Source organism: Pyxicephalus adspersus, chromosome 9 (assembly GCF_032062135.1).
Source record: "Pyxicephalus adspersus chromosome 9, UCB_Pads_2.0, whole genome shotgun sequence".
Lineage (NCBI taxonomy): Eukaryota > Metazoa > Chordata > Amphibia > Anura > Pyxicephalidae > Pyxicephalus > Pyxicephalus adspersus.
Window position 1 is genome coordinate 41956860 of NC_092866.1, and position 18040 is coordinate 41974899.

The 18040-nt window shown below is 36.9% G+C and overlaps 1 protein-coding gene across 1 annotated transcript in view; it reads left to right on the top strand.

The window, feature by feature from the left end:
• Window positions 1–18040, top strand: part of LOC140337712 (mucin-5B-like) — a gene marked incomplete in the record, with an annotated part of 52491 nt that overhangs the window by 24414 nt on the left and 10037 nt on the right. The window contains 14 exon segments of the mRNA XM_072421514.1: window positions 68–112; window positions 385–1806; window positions 2360–2425; window positions 3855–3917; window positions 4981–5013; window positions 5771–7738; window positions 8056–8241; window positions 9523–9800; window positions 11122–11296; window positions 12570–12814; window positions 14306–14489; window positions 14860–15064; window positions 16212–16387; window positions 17615–17684. Of these exon segments, the coding sequence (XP_072277615.1) occupies window positions 68–112; window positions 385–1806; window positions 2360–2425; window positions 3855–3917; window positions 4981–5013; window positions 5771–7738; window positions 8056–8241; window positions 9523–9800; window positions 11122–11296; window positions 12570–12814; window positions 14306–14489; window positions 14860–15064; window positions 16212–16387; window positions 17615–17684 (5116 nt within the window).

The following is an 18040-nucleotide window of genomic DNA, read 5'->3' on the forward strand; positions in this document are numbered from 1 at the left end:
AACACAAATAAAAACAGTAAGACTGTGGTAAGGGTCAGTGTATTCACTTTCCTATCTTGTTTTTTAGCAGTTACAACTCCTCTAACCACAACAACTCAGCACGCTTTATCAAGTAAGTAGTGATTTATTTAAAATGCATGCTTAGTGTATGGTTACACAGCCAAAAAAAGGCACCACGGGTTCGATTTTTAAAAAAATCTTAAAAACAACATGCAAGCCTGAGCAACGCACACTAGCCATTTAAGGGAATTAGGATCAATCAGAGGTTACCATCAGTGAAAAACATGATTATTACCTCCAAAAAGCTTCTTAACTTGCACAATAGCCACACTTTTCAGATTTATAAACATTTTGTATGTTCTCCTTGTTTTTTTTTTTGCACAGCATGTGTCTATGAAAAGGTATGCCAATGGAGTCAGTGGTTTGATGTCAGCAAGCCAGAAGATAGTATTGACAGTGGTGATTATGAAACCTACAATGAGATAAGAAAACATTACAAACTTTGCAGTGTACCAGAGCAGATTCAGTGCAGAGCAGTTAATGCTCCAGATGTCCCCTTGAATGATTTGAAACAGACTGTTCACTGCAATGTATCCAACGGTCTTGTCTGCAAAAACAGTGAGCAGAAGCCAGACGACAGCCTTTGGCAGAAATGCTACAACTATGAGATCCGGGTGGATTGCTGTGACTATGAATGTGTCACAACCACGGCTCCAACTACCACAAAGCCTACAACTACACCTACAACTACTACTACCACAACCTCAATTATCACAACTCCTACTACAACTTCCACAGCTCCAACAACTACATCTGCCTCAACTCCTAGCTCTGCATCTTCTTCTGTTGCTTCCACCATTTCTTCTACTGTTCCGACTGAAATCAAAACAACTCCTACTTCCACTCATTTGGGTACCACAACTCCTATAGCATCAACTCCACCATCAACCTCTCCCACAACAGCAACTCCAAAGACAACCACTAGTACTTCCATTACATCTCATACTTCCACAACTCCAAAATCTTCAACTCCAAGTACCTCCTCTCCTGCGACATCAACTCCAAAGACCCCAAAGCCTAGTACTTCAAGCCATACCACCACTGCACCAGTCACCACAGCTTCTGTCACTACACATTCTGCTAGCACATCTCCACACTCCACTATATCTGTCACTACTCCTTCTACATCCTCTACTATTACATCTCCTACTTCCACACGTCCAAAGCCTTCAACTCCAAGTGCCTCCTCTGCTACAACAGCAACTCCAAAGACCACAAAGCCTAGTACTTCAAGCCATACCACCACTGCACCAGTCACCACAGCTTCTGTCACTACACATTCTGCTAGCACATCTCCACACTCCACTATATCTGTCACTACTCCTTCTACATCCTCTACCATTACATCTCCTACTTCCACACGTCCAAAGCCTTCAACTCCAAGTGCCTCCTCTGCTACAACAGCAACTCCAAAGACCACAAAGCCTAGTACTTCAAGCCATACCACCACTGCACCAGTCACCACAGCTTCTGTCACTACACATTCTGCTAGCACATCTCCACACTCCACTATATCTGTCACTACTCCTTCTACATCCTCTACTATTACATCTCCTACTTCCACACGTCCAAAGCCTTCAACTCCAAGTGCCTCCTCTGCTACAACAGCAACTCCAAAGACCACAACTCCATCAATGGCTGTCAGTACTTCGACTACCACTAAAACTACTATTTCTTTCCCACCCCATACATCCACATCTCCAGTTACTACATCCTCAGGCATCTCAACTGGAACAAAAACTACAGGTGAGAGAATGATGGCCTTAAAAAGATGATCTATTAATGATCCACATATGTATATGTTATCATATAAATAAAATGGATGTAGGAAGTCAATAGTACATGTCTAAGAGTATTTGATACTGACCGAAACATTTATTTAAATATGGTTTACCAGCACCAATTCTGATCAACAAATGTTGGACTAAAAACTTAAAAACCCTTCTGGAATACTTAGGTTATGGGTTTATTCCAGGTTCTACCATCAAACGTTTAACCAGTGTGTGAGACAGGATTTGTGTCAAAGGGCTGATATTGATTGTCTGTTAAACCAGAAGTCACTTGGAGCAACAGATCTCCTTCCTCAAAGGAGCCAGTAGTTGAATACAGTATTACAGTGGGTGGAGATAAGGACAGCTAAATTAAAAAAAGTACTTACTTTAACTTTGAAAAATGTAAACCTTCAAATTAACTTTTAATATTAAGAGCTATACTAACATTTAGAATCACAAAACACAAATACTATGCAGTATTTAGGTATTTATTTACATACAAACATTTTATTCCCCTTGTACTGCAGAGGTTACCAGCACACCGGAAACATCAACTACAACAAAGACAACCACTACAGAATTAACAACTACAGGTAAGTGTTTTGAAAAAAATAGTAAAACATAGTTTTCTAGTACTTGGTCTGGATGATTGAGTATTGCTGCTTTATAACATACAGTATAATGTCACTACTGATAATTACACACAACTTGTTTTATTCTGGTTATTTCCACAAAAAACACTAGTTTGTTAAGGCCATAGATGACTTGTAAAAGCATTTATTACCTACAATGAATTTAAAAATATTGAAATATGAATAATTAAAAGTATTATGGTTTATACGTCGAATGGATTATGAAAACGTTAAATATCACCAATCTGCACCAGTATTTGCTAATTTCACCATGTTAATATTATGAACCAACCCATGCTGAAAGCATAGCCTTGGTATGGTGTGGTTGTAAAGATTATAATTTAGTATATTAAATCTTTAAAACATAATCATTAGACACTAGTGATGTACTATGCATTGAAGCATTACCTAATCCTCCCTGTTCCAGGAGTCAGAACTGCCTGCATGGCTGGCTGGAACTGGTGCAGAGGTAAACATTTTATAGAGAAGCTCTAAAAAAGTTGTTAAAAATATCTCATTGCCAAACATACTTTATAGTATGTTTTTCATTAAAAAGTGAAGGCTATGATACATTTTTGCATGTCTTAAGCTACGTACACACGGCAGATTTTTATCACCCGATAATCGGCATCGGCCAAATATCGGGCGAAAATCTGCCGTGTGTACAGTCGGTGTCGTCCATCGTCCGAACGACCGTCCTGCCAGATCCACAGACAATGGACGACAACCGATCCTAATGAAAGGGAAGGGGGAGAGCGCGCAGCAGGGTGCCGCTCCGTCGCTCTTCCCCTCCCCTCTCCATAGAGCATGAACGGTGCTGTATGTACAGCACCGTTCATGCATCGTGCAGTCCTTTGTCGTTGGAAAGGATCGTGAAAGATCCTTTCCAATGACAATAATTGCAAGTGTGTACACAGCTTAAGTAATGTTTGTTTTTTTGGTCCGAACTTTGTTGCTGTTAATTAAAGGATTGATACAGTAAAGTACAAAGTTATGGTAAGTTTGGCGGGTATAGACAGATACAATTGTTAAAAAAAAGGGTTGAAAAAAGTTTACAAAAATGTATTTCGGTATGATGCATGGGAATGGAAACAAAGAATTTTAACATTGTTTCAAATGTCATTGTTCAAAATTCAAGTACTGTGTTCCATTTTTTTGTGATTAACAAAAACATCAAGTGGAAAACACAACTTAACCCAAAGTAATATTATCACACCTCATGAGTGAGAGGCTGTAAAGGAAGACATGTCTTTGTTGCTTTGGGCAATCTGCCCTTTACAAAATTTGAATGTGACCTTGCTATATTTTCTTTCAGGCATCCTATTGCATGAAGTCCAATGTTTCTGTTATAAATTGTATATGTCTCAGATTTCTTCCTTTTTTCTTGCAGCATCTTTTAATATTAATACATTCACAACACCAACAACTTCAGGACCAATTAGTCAACCTCAAGGTAATTTAAAAGAGAATGTAAGATGAAAAATTTATATGGATGAAGATGCTAAATGTTGGTTGCAGTCTAACTCCAGCCTCAACATTTAATGAAACTAACCTCTTATAATCAATGACTCCTATTTTATCCTTCTGAACTGTACTTAATTATGTTTGAAAGCCTCTGTGCAGGGTGACATTCAGAATCATCCTAGCCCCATTTTTGGACTGTCAAGTACACCCCCTCTAATCTAGAGTGTAAGCCATTAGTGATGTGAATTGTTGAGGACCAGGCTTTTACAAAGACAATTGCATGTACAGTAGCTATTTATGCTTCAGAGGAGAACATACAACCAGAGATTTAAAAATGTCCAGAAGTTTGTCTTTAAGCTTTAATCAGATCAAAAACCCTGTAGTTTTCAGTGGGTTATTACTCATAGCTCATGAAAATAAATGGTGGGATAGGTGAGCATGGGAAGGTGAGCATCACTATCAAGAGAACCTGCAATTTTGTCCTATAGGGGTGACAAATCCATTTAAACAAAAGAGCAAATTATGTTTGAAGCAGCCAAAGGGAATATGGGAGTCTAGTTAAAATGATGGACATTTAAAGTACATAAAGTTTTTTTTACTTTTACCAGTAAAAGGATTTGTAATTTGGTTTAGCTACTCTTTTTATTTATACTCATCTCCCGGACAAAACAGTCAGGAGGGTCACTTTGTGCTTCAACTTTAGAATCCTGTGGTTAATCTTTACTGTGTTGTGTTCATATCACTGCTTATTAGATGGAAGTAATAAAGTTTATTTAGTTACATTTTTATCCAAAGAACATAAATATTAATGTTTACCCACCTGGCAGTACAGTGCTGCAGAAGTTTGTAAACTGGAAAAAGTAAAACTTAATAAGTTTCAAGCAAAAACACAGAATACATACAGCATGTATTTAAATTGCATACAGGATTTATTTGAAAGTATAACCACAAAGAAAAGTAAAATAAATTCAAATAAATAATGTTTGGAATTGAAATTCTTGAACTTAGTTTTGCAAAAAAAACAAATTTATTGTTTTTATTCTTTATTCCAGTAGAGACTACTTCATCGGTAACATCGACAACTAGTAAGTAAGCTTTACATTAGAGAGTAGATACAAAACTGTATTACTGAACTACACTTAAAACAATGCCAAACCCAGCAGGAGAGGGACACTTGATCCTATTACCCAAACTACCTGTATTATTCTCTAAAACAGTTACAGTACCAGATGCAATTCTATAGCCTTATTATACCTTATAAAGGTTGTTTCTCATCTTCATTTGTGCCACTTAATTTCCAAGTTGCTGTTCTTGCTCACCATGGCAAGCGGGCTAAGCACTGATCATCTTCATAAAAAACGTTTAAGAAGGACAATTTTGATTTCACCTTTTTTTTTTTTATTTCATTTTTAATTTTAAGGCTGGAATCTCAATATTGTGTTGTGGTACTGAGCACAGTACCATAATATGAATGAGTTTTAAATAGAATTGCAGCACACTAAGACAATTTACCTACAGTGCAGTATGCCTCTAAAAAAAGATCAAGGCTGGCATCAACAAGTTTGGTAGCAACCTTTCTATGATAGGTGTATTGTAATGAGGTACCACACATTAACATGTGACAAAACACACTTATATTTGTGCAATAACATTCTTAAGCCAGCCCAAAGGTTTATTACATCTTAGAAGGGTGACACTAAATTTCTCTTTCTACTCACTACTCATTTTGCCACCCACACCTTTCTTCTGTTTTTTGCAGCAATATGTGTTTTTTTCATTTTATTACATTTACAATTATGATATCATAAATTGATATAAGGTATATTTTTCCCTATTTAACAGCTATCCAGACCACCACATCAAAAGCCACTGGATCCACAACAGTTACCGCCACATCCCCTACTGTTAGTACAAGTGAAATTACAGCAGCACCTACATCTTTACTAACAACATCTGTATTAGGTACAACAACAGGTGCTCCACCTACAGAAAGTTCTTCTACTACAGGTAGAACAACAGAAAAACAAACATCTACTGAATCCACATCAGCCTCAACTACCAAAGGAACAGCTACCAGCACACCAGAATTTCCTACTACTAGCAGTGGAAAAACACCTCATACATCTGTTGGATCTACACCAACCTTGGGACCTGAAGCTACAACTACTGCTGCTACTGTCACTGCTTCTACCAGTGAAACTGAAATTCCTACTACAAGTCAAAAAACATCCCCTCCTACCGAACTTACAACTAAAACAACTCACATTCCATCTGAATCTCAACCAACACCAGCCACAGAGAAAACATCAACTATTACTACAGAACACACTACACTCCCTACTTCTACTGGGGAATTCACAACAACTTTTACATATACAACATCTGTAGTAAGTACAACAGGAGTTACACCTACAGAAAGTTCTACTACTACAGGTGAAACAACAGAAAAACAAACATCTACTGAATCCACACCAGCTTCAACTACCAAAGGAACAGCTACCAGCACACCAGAATTTCCTACTACTAGCAGTGGAAAAACACTTCATACATCTGTTGGATCTACACCAACCTTAGGACCTGAAGCTACAACTAGTGCTGCTACTGTCACTGCTTCTACCATTGAAAGTAAAATTACTACTACAAGTGAAAAAACATCCCCTTCTACCGAACTTACAACTACAACAACTCACATTCCATCTGAATCTCAACCAACACCAACCACTGAGAAAACATCAACTATTACCGAACTTACAACTACAACAACTCACATTCCATCTGAATCTCAACCAACACCAACCACTGAGAAAACATCAACTATTCCTACAGAACACACTACACTCCCTACTTCCACTGGTGAAAGCACAACAACGTTTACATCTACAATACCTGCAGTAAGTACGACAACAGGAGTTACACCTACAGAAATTTCAACTACTACAGGTGAAACAACAGAAAAACAAACATCTACTGAATCCACACCAGCCTCAACTACCAAAGGAATAGCTACCAGCACACCAGAATTTCGTACTACTAGCAGTGGAAAAACACCTCATACATCGGTTGGATCTACACCAACCTTAGGACCTGAAGCTACAACTAGTGCTGCTACTGTCACTGCTTCTACCAGTGAAACTGAAATTCCTACTACAAGTCAAAAAACATCTGAAAAAACACCTCATACATCTGTTGGATCTACACCAACCTTAGGACCTGAAGCTACAACTAGTGCCGCTACTGTCACTGCTTCTACCAGTGAAACTGAAATTACTACTACAAGTGAAAAAACATCCCCTTCTACCGAATTTACAACTACAACAACTCACATTCCATCTGAATCTCAACCAACACCAGCCACTGAGAAAATATCAACTATCATTACAGAACACACTACACTTCTTATAAGCACAAAAACAAGTGCTGAAGCTACTACTGCTAGTTCTACTACTGAAGGTGGAACTACAGGGTTTCACACATCTTCTGAATCTACACAAGCCACAACTACCAAAGGTACTGCAACTAGCACAGCCACATCTGCTTCTACTAGCGGTAAAACAACACCATCTACAGTTATGACATCTAAACCAACATCCACTGAAGCTGCTACTACAAGCAAATCTCTTTATACTACTAACACATCCCCCACTACAACAACTGAAAACATACCCAGTTCATCTACACATTTGTCTTCTACCACTATCATTCAAGATACTACAATTACAACAACTAAGCATACATCTCCTGAAGTTAGTATTCCAATAGAGACAACATCTGAATCTACTCCAAAGACTGCCACTTCAACCATAACAGAAGGTACTTTAATAGGTATTAAATATTTTGTAATGTTTAAGCAAACTTGACACTGAAAGTGCCTTGGAAAATGCTGTGGATTTCATTTGTATTGTGTCATATCGGAAGAAATTCCATTTCCATGTCTTCGAGGTGAAATACTTTTGTTTACCACTGTCGTTGCCTTAGAATTGTTGCCTGAACAGTTGATAAAGTTTTTGGTAATTAGCATAACCTAAGGTTGAGGGAATTATTGGGTCATAATTTTAAGTTTGTTTGCAGATATGCCTGGGTTTATTGATCAATTTGACAGTCTATCCTTTATGGTTTGTTTTAAACAGCATTTACTACACCTGTTCCTTCATCTGGTCCTACAATGACACATGAGGCATCATCTACAACCAGCGAGATACCACCAGTGACTACTTCAATAACCACTCTTCCTGTCACATATAGTACTCAGGAAACCACTATCACTTCCTCTACAATGTGTGTATGTGTGCACAATGGGTCATCATTTGGACCAGGTAATGTAGTCAACAGAAAGGTGATAATTTTTTAGTTATAGAAACAAAACAGAATATTACTGTTAACAAAAAGTTTTTTGTTTGTGAAAAAACTGTTAAACGCATTTTGGTGTATTTCCTTAAAAAGTGAAAAACAAATTACCTGTTAAAACTGACCTTAGGTAATGATCTCATATTTTATACATAAATTCTATACCTCCCCCCCCCCCCTACATACCTCAGTGCAAACTGGAGTTGATGATGGCTAAGTTTGAGGTGTCACTAAGGAGGAGGACTGGTTGGTTCAGGCTGGACTGCTTGGTAGTGCAGGCTTGTGCAAAACTAAATGGCTTGTTTAGTTTAGGCTTATGTAAAACTAATGATTTGCCCTCAGAAAAAAGGAGGGAATTTAGGGGTTTAAAGGAGCTTCCAAATCAGTTACCAAGAATTCCTTTGTGTGCAAAACAAAAATACTAACATAGCTCAGCACAGATAAGTATATGGTATGAATGAGCAAGGCAAAGTAAGACTGGAGTTAAGCTTTATTTCTTAAAATAAGCTCTACGCTTGTTCTAGTTAATTGACATGTGCACTGAAATCCCAAGGATACTTTTCAACATTATACTACAAGCACATTTCCCTTGTTTTATCCCCTGAAAAACACAGAAATTGTAAAAAATTAAAAATAAATTGGATCCCCCAACCGTTTAGCCTAACAACACAGTGCTTTTACTCTTAAAACCCCAACCGGTCTAGATAGCTCTGAACTCTGAATGTGGCTATCCCACCCTGTCCCTCCCCTTGGGTACTCATTAGTTTCTTGGAAGATGTAGTTCTGGAGGAGGTAGGCATGCCCATGACAATAGCATAGGGAGCAATAAAAGCTGTTCTCTTATAGGATGTTGGGAGGGGAAGCGGGAGGTTTTGGGTTCAATTTAGGTAATGCCTAGACATACCCCCCAATATTTTAGGCTCCTGTGTAACTTTATAAAGCTCTGTGACCAAAGCATCTTTATAGGCTTTTCATTGCTTTTATGCTTAGAGTCTTTCATAGCAACATAACAAAATAGTTTGAACCTACCCGATATGGATTAACCATACAGATTTCTTATCTTGATTTATTAGTAGAATAATAAATGGCAAATGTCTCTTTATTTTACAGATGTACAATATGTTATTCTAAAATAGTCTACAATATTTTCTATATACATGTTACTATTTGGATTTTGGATATGTAATTATTGTAACATCTAAATACATTGATGTAGCAGTTATAAATTTAATGTTTGTTCTAATTATCAGGTGAAATAACCAGTGGTGTAACTGATGACACTTGTTACAAAGTAATTTGTACTCCAGAATGTCAAATCCAAGTGCAGCATTGGTCTTGCTCAACAACACCTCCAACACGTAGTCCAAATACATTGTTGACTAGTAGCCAAACTTCACCTTCAACCAATACCACAACCCCATCTACTACAACAAAGCAAACCTCAACCACTGTCACAAAAACCACCATCACAACAACAGAAGTTAAGACAACACCTCCTACTGGATGCATACTTGATCGACATTATGAAGTAAGCAGATGTTTTTTATGGATATACTGTTATGGAAACATACATTTATAATGGTTCCAATAACCCCATTTGTAAACAATCATTTTTTTATGTTAAAATATCCATTCTGCTCTAATAAATCTGCCACACCATTATTACTTTTAAGAACAGAATCATTTTTGTTTGAGCCTGCTCCAACCAGAAATGTGGTATAATCAGATCCTCACTATAACATTATGAGCAGGGAGTAGGAGATTGTTTTCAATTGCTAAGTATATAAGCCATGAAAGAGAGCATGAAAGAAATGGCAGTAATCATCAAAATTATTTTAAGTATTTTCTCAGTTGCACAGCTCTGAGAATGTTTTGACAAACCCATGCATAATAGCTACTACTAACACTATGTTACTGTGAAATAGGGGAAGTGACACAGATAACATTACTTGAGGAATTGGCAGGTAGGAAAACTATATGGGCAATTAGTAGTTAGAGGGTTTTATTGTATGCTCTGCCAGATGTAATTCTGCTTTAATCCTAGGTAAATGTTGCTATTTTTGCATTTTCTAAATTGTTTATGTTTTTAATACATTTTTATTTGTCCATAGACTGGATTGTCTGTTAATAACTGGATGTTTTAATTCATACATATTGAAAATAAAACACTTTTATTGAAAATACTTGGTGATCCTGCCAGTTCCCCTGCTTTTCTCTTTAATTCTTACCATACCAAGCACAGAAGCAGTACCATGTCTGTGTAGCCACTTACTAGGCCTGTTTTAATAAAGCCCTCTGAAGCTAGAGAGGATACACTTTCATGAGTGAAGCTGGGTGATCCAGCACCTAGAATGGATTTTCTTAATAGTAATTTGGTATTTGTTACCAAATGTTTTCAATCCTGGACCAGACTTATTCCAGGTTTGATGGATCGACCAGCTTCACTGATGAAATTGTATCCTCTCCAGCCTTGGGGAGCCTTCATAAATCAGGCACAATGTCCCTTTTGCAGCTTTTTGTAAATTTTGGTCCTCATGATATGCCTGTACCTTCTGGGGTTATCTTTTCTGCTCAGGCCTGCAGACAGCAGACTACACTAAAGTAGTGGGGTAGTATACAGTATGCTGCCCACCCACGTACTTAACAAACACAACCCTTGCTATAAGAAGGATAGACACAATGAAGAATGTGGGCTCTTGTGATCTCTTGTGATTGTGAAAGTTTTTTTTTTAAGGGAATGCGAATGTATTGGACGATTGTATGTATTAAAATATGCACTGTTAGGAATGGGTTTAAAAATACTTTGTGATTAAAAATTTGTAATCCTCTGATCTTCTATATTTCTCCAGGAAGATGAAGTCTGGTCACTGTGTAACTGCACTAAGGCCCGATGTTTAAAAAACAACACAGTTGAGATTACTCATGTCAAGTGTGAACCCCCACCCAAGATCAAATGTGCCAATGGACGCCCACCAGTACCTGTTCCGGATGATGACTTATGCTGCTGGCACTGGGAGTGTGACTGTAAGCCCTTTTACATATATATATCAATAGAGGGACCTAAGAAAAACTTCCATAATGCTGGAGCTGTGCTATAATTTAGCATTATTAGTTTTAAAGCAAAAGGTTAATTTTAATGTTCTTCATTGTTGCTCCATTTATATCTTAGAAACGCCTCATTGCTTGTAGGAACAGGAAGCAGGAAGGAAAAAAAGAGTGTATCATTTCATATTATTATACAAGTTTTATGCTATGTTAGGCATGTGTGTACATATATATATATCTATATATATATCTATATCTATTTATATATATATGTATATATATATTTATATATATATATATATATATATATATTATGGGAGCAATTTAGCGCACCCAAAGAAAAATCCATACAAACATGGAGGAAAATTTCACACACATAATATTCCTGGTGACAGTCAAACCAAGAACATCAGCACTGTAGGTCAAAAGTGTTGATCATCCCACCACCATACTCCTAAGAGTTAAATGTTCATACTTAGAAGAGTTTAGAAGTTCATTTGAAATTCACATTACGGAAGTCCATTTTTACTGTGAGTAGTAAAATGACTACCTGTATCATGTTTGCAATCTGCACATCCTGCTTGAAAATGAATATGACATGGATAAAAAATTTTACTGCATGAGAATTAGGTGTGTCTGTCATAAGTTGTTTACTAAGAAGAGGCTGTGATAGAAGATATGAAAATATCTCCTAGCTCTGCAGTTTCCATTATCTATATTTCATTATTTGTATTTGTCTCTTTCTTCCAGCCCCTTGTAGATCATTTGGCCCAAATCTATTATCCTACACCTAACCCTTAGTGGAAGGGAAATTAGATTTTTTCTAAGCTATAACAAATTGAATGTGCCATTATGCCATAAATAATGAAAATATGTATAGTTATAATTTAGTACAAAAAGCCCATTGGGAACAAAGTGGTCTTTCAGTTTTAGGAAAGGTCTGAATATTGCCCAGAAATACCAACCATTGGCTAGCACTCTGCATCAGTGTTAAAACATACATTTCAAGTAAGAGTTGTAGGCTTTTTATGCATATCCACCCAATGACAAGTGACTTTAGACTCCATTATAATGATTTCACACTGATACACTGATTTCACACTGATGATCACAATGATACAACCCAATTGAAACTTATGTGATTCGGTTAAAAGTTGTGAAAATGTATGATTAGGTTGCAAATTGTGGAAAAATATAATTCATTATATATATATTATTTAATGAATAGAAATATATTCATTTTGTCATCCAGGTGTCTGTTCTGGCTGGGGTAATCTCCATTACAGAACCTTTGACGGCACATATTACAGTTTCCAGGGCATGTGCACATATGCTTTGGTGGAGGAGATAAACAAGAAGACAGATAATTTTGGTATATATGTTGATAACTCTAACTGTGGATCACAAGATCAAGTCCTCTGTAGTCGTAATATCATCGTCCATTATGAAACACAGGAAATTCAGATGAAGAAGAGTTTGCCTCATAATGATGTCCAGGTAAAATAATCTAGAAATATACTATGTATTGCCACTTTAATTTACATTAAGAGGATGATGATGCATGTACATTCATTAAAACAAAATATTCTCTATATATTTTTAACCAATAGCAGTTGTCATGTTGCTGTCTATTAGGACAGCTGTCCCCAACCCCTAATCCGTGGCCCACCAGTGGGCCGCGGCTCTGGCTGGTGCACCCCCTAGCGGGGCCAGAAGAGGGACCCCACTTGGGGGGTGCACCGGCCAAAGTAGCGGATCACGTCTCCAGTTTGCATCACAAGCTCAGGGAATTGGGCAGGTTGTGTCCCTGGCCCACCCCGTCATCGCAGACTCAAATCTGCAATGGGAGAGTGGAAGGGTTCCGTCATCATGACCTCACTCTTGGGGAAGTTTTTTTCCCCTTTGAGTGACACGGGGCTCCCTGCACATGCGCAGTCCGGAGTCTGTGAATTTAGTGGTCTGCAAGCTCCAAAAGGTTGGGGACCACTGTCTTAGGATAGAAAGTTCCACTAGTATTTTTTCCTAAGTATTAACAGTTTAATTGCTCCAATTGCTCTTGGTCCCCAACCACCTTTGTTACTGGAATGTTTGTATCATCAAAGAACAAAGGTGTACTAAAAATGCACATACAAAACAAAAATAAATTCTAGCCTCTCTGACACTTACTACACAGTGCAAGTATCTAACAAGGAAGGTGACCTTGTGTCCACCAAAACAAAAGCCATATGGCTGTCATCTCAGTCTCTCTGCAGGCCATAGTGGCCTGTTCTTCTTCAAGAATTGAAATTTGCTATAAAGACAAATACCTGAAAAGGAATCCCTCCAGAAGGCCTAATTAGGGCCCGTAAATCTACAGTAGACTGAACTGCTCTTGGAAAGTAAAATATAACGCTTGATTTTTCTTTCATTTCTTCTTTTGGGGCCCAAATTTAAATTTGAAATGCAATATACCATTTTTGAGAACTTGACTAACACCCCTATTTAAGCTTGTTGGATATCCTATTCCCAAGTTAGGGCAATAAATATGGCCATTAATAGCAAATCACCCTGTCTTGAGGCTTTAATAGCTTTCTCTCTTATGGGAAGGTATTCTAAAGGAGTGTGGATTTTGTCTATGGGAATTTATGTCTAGTCATTCATAAAAAGACCTGGCTCACTAACTAAATGACTTTGTAGAGCTTGGTCCCCAAACCTGTTGTTTTAAGGTTGGAAATGCAATTTTTTTTTATATTTGAATTGTATGCTCTAGTCCTAACAGTATATTTTACAATGAATATCTAAACCTAATAATCTGAAGGAGGGTCCATATATTTTCATTCATAGTAAGTGTGATAGTCAAAGGTCTACAATCCTTTAGCTATGTAGTGTATATGTTTGTATATACACGTATGTAAAAAATGCATACGCTCCCCTTCGTACAAAGCAACAGAAAATATTTGGGCTAAATAATTCCAAAACATTGAAAATGTTTGTCTTTTTTTCTTGCAGGTGGTTGTAAATGGTGATGTTGTTAGTGTACCATATTCGAAATATGGAGTGCATATTTATAAAGCTGGCATTTATCATATTGTGGAAATTCCTGACAAGCACACTAATGTCACTTTCAATGGGGATGAGTTCTCTGTGAAAATACCATATAATTATTTTGGGAACAACACCCAGGGACAATGTGGTAAGCTTTATTAATTATTTATTAATGATTTCTTTTTATGGGGGTTTGCAATTATATAACAATTACTCAAAAATGTCAAACACAAAGAAAAGTAGAATGTACAACATTTATTCTTCTTTTGTAGAAATTTTTCTTTTGTCCAAATAGTAAAATACAATTTTGAGGAAATCTGACATTCCCTGATGGAAATCAATTACCGCTGTTAAAACACATAGACCTAGCAGATAGTCAGTTGGGTATATACTGGTTAACTGGTGCTGTGTTTTATACTTTTGTAATCTTCTAAAGTCAAAGATGTAGTTTCAAATAAAGTTATGCATGCATTGTTCCTGCACTCTGCTTATAATTATTCTATTTTGTTCTTATGTAGGCACTTGCACTAATGACCAAACAGATGACTGCAGAACAAGTAGTGGTAAGGTTGTTTCAAGTTGTGAAGCTATGGCTGACACCTGGATTGTGCATGACCCAAATAAACCCACATGTGATCGGAATAAACCTACACCACCCTCTACAACTACTAAGCCTCCTGTTGTCTGTCCTCCATCACCAATGTGTGACCTCATTATGGGACCGTAAGTATTTATATTTCACAAATAGCTGATTTGTTTTTATAATAATCTTAGCTTTTTTCATCATAGCAATGATCTCCCGAACAAATAGAGAGAGGGTAATTTAGCCAGGGGACAAACGCTAACCATCTTTAACACACAGCTTTGCAAAACTGACAGAATTGTCAAGTTACACTGACTTTTTTAATTTAAGCTTTAAAATGGTTTCCCTTTAAAACTTAAAACATCACTGCTGATGTCGCCCTTTGCACATCATATGATTTTGCTAAATAGAGGAACAGCATTTATTTGTAGTTAGATCATTTAAAATGTGGTTTTACATTTCAGTACATTTTTTAAAATCTTAAAATAATTCAGGAAGTGAGCTAGGGGTCATAAAGCCTATACTGATTTTTGGAAAGTTTTTCTGTTATATAATAAAGCAGAGGGGAATCCTGAACTTTGCACCTTTTAATGTTCGGTCAAGAAGTCATTAAAATTATTTATTGTAATGAAAGGAGCCTGGCACAGGACTACCTGCAAATTGATCACTAATAGGTATTGATGATACAATATTTCCTCTTATTTATTTATTATTGAGCTAAGCTGCATTCATAAAACAGAGCTTGTTTCAAGGGTGTTGGCTAAGAGTTAATTAGTGCATAGCCTGGGGATGTGCTCTGATTTTTCTTTAAAAAATGTATGCCATATTGCCACAATGAAAAATATTATAATAAATTATATTTAGAATTAAGGCAACACTCTTCAATCAGCATTTTTGAAGATATTCACCTAAAATGTCTTACATCTATTTAAATATATAACAAAATTACACACTCCTAGTCCACCTAGCAGAACATTGGTACACATCTTACACATACTAGATTTTAATTGTTCAAGACAATCTTTTGTTTTGTATATGCAAATGTAGCCTAGCTGTCCCAGTGGCAAAAAAAATTTACAGTAGCATGAAAAAAATTAAAAAGGGAATATTAAGGTTATGAAGTTTTATTGGAGGGATAGTGGTTAGAGTGCCAAACGGTTTTGTGCCCAATGGCTCTAACCCTGGAAATGTCTTTAACAATTGTTGACATTACTAAGTCTTCTTTAGGTCTTAATGATGAATGAGAATGTAATTGTAATTTTTGTTGTTTATTTTTTTCAATAAAAGGATTTTCCAGGAATGTCATAACACAATCCCACCCCACGATTATCATAAGGCCTGCGTTTTTGATAGCTGTCATGGTACCAGCTCAAACATGTCATGCACCAGCTTGCAGCACTATGCTCGGCTATGTGGAGATCATGGAATTTGTATTAACTGGAGAAGCCAAGTTTTTGAATGTCGTAAGTTTCCTTGCAATGCCTCATTTTTCTGACCTCTTATATTTAAATGTGGGCAAAATCAACATAATCCTGAGACTCAAAGATAAAGTCATTACTTGTGCTTAAAATTCTACACAAAATAGGCATATCACAAAATGTATATAAAACCTCAGTAATAGAATATAATTGATGGGATGCAATAAACATACCACAGTGAGGAAGGTTTAGAAAGATAGAAAAAAAGGTACATAGATGAAATGCCTGTCTTTTGCAATTCAATTGCTTCCATCAATTTATAAAATGCTTTATAAAATGTAATTGATTTTCTCTCCCTTTATAATTGGATCCTTCGTTTTGCATCCATTCTACATTAAAACTTAAGTTCAACTTGCTCATAGTTGGTTTCCCTGAATCCTGCCTTCTCTCCTTATCAACGTGCTATTTTAGCTTTTCAAATAAAACTGTTTTTATTACTGTTTACTTACTTTACTGTTTTTATTACATACCTAATTTTCGACCCATTATAGCCTTGTTAGGTTTAAGAGCTTCTCTGTGCAATGCTTGTAGATCATGGCAGGTTGGAAGGGTCGTATGAGTACATATCATGGGAAACATCAGAGCACCTTGTCTCAATATTGTTCTCAAGATGAAACAAGTGAGAGAGAAAACAAGCAAATATCTAAAGCCTTGATGGCATGTCAGTCTGAAGGGGTGGGCATTCCTTGGCAGGCTGAATGCACATGGCTTAAAGTCTGTTTTGAGTATACCTGAGTATGCCAACATGTGATACAAGATCCCCTTAATTAAAAGAACTGAAATTCAATGAATAAAAGTGATATACCAGGAATAGTAAGGTCTAGAAGGAAAGAGTTAGGTAATGCTGGATATCCAAATGCCAGGAAATAAGACTTTATGACTTGGTTTGGCTTCTCACACACCCAGTGCAAAGCTTACAGTGTGCAGTGAAGTCAGAATCAGCAATTCCACTAAGGAACCTATACAATGGTGCAAGACTGAAGGTAAATCTGGAGTTCAGCTTTACGTTAATTGTGTGTTAGCAATGTTTACTTATTCATTGCTGCACATTGACACCCTAGAGCTGTTAGAAGGGGGAAAATATTCAAGTCAAAATGCCAACTATTCCTAAATTTGAAGATACAAATAACTTGTCTTGTACTTGTCCAGTGTTCATACACTTGACATGGCCAATCATAAAACACCTGAATATGTTCTTACTTTTTTATTTAGCCTTGGAATGTCCTTCTCACCAAGTCTACAATGCCTGTGGTTCAGCTGTACCCAGAACTTGCCAGACCACGTAAGTTATGATATATTGCACCAATTATCTTGTGTGGAAAGTGCAAAAATGGTAAACCTGGATTCCACTGTCTACCAAAGTCTTGGTAATCTGGCGATCTTGGCCAAAAGAATTAGAAGGTCCTAATGTAGGGGTTAGTATGACCGAGGTAAACTTTATGTGAAACAAAGGTCCAAGTTGCATATGAGTCCAACAATGCTGGACTGCAGAACAGGCAGCTGGTGGTGAATGTCTATTACTGAGATGGAGGTGGCTGGATGAGCCTAGTATTTCTCAGATCTGTTGAAGGTGCAGATGAAACAGCACAGTCAGCTTCCAGTTGGTGTTATTTAGGACTATCAAACTGGTGAATGAAT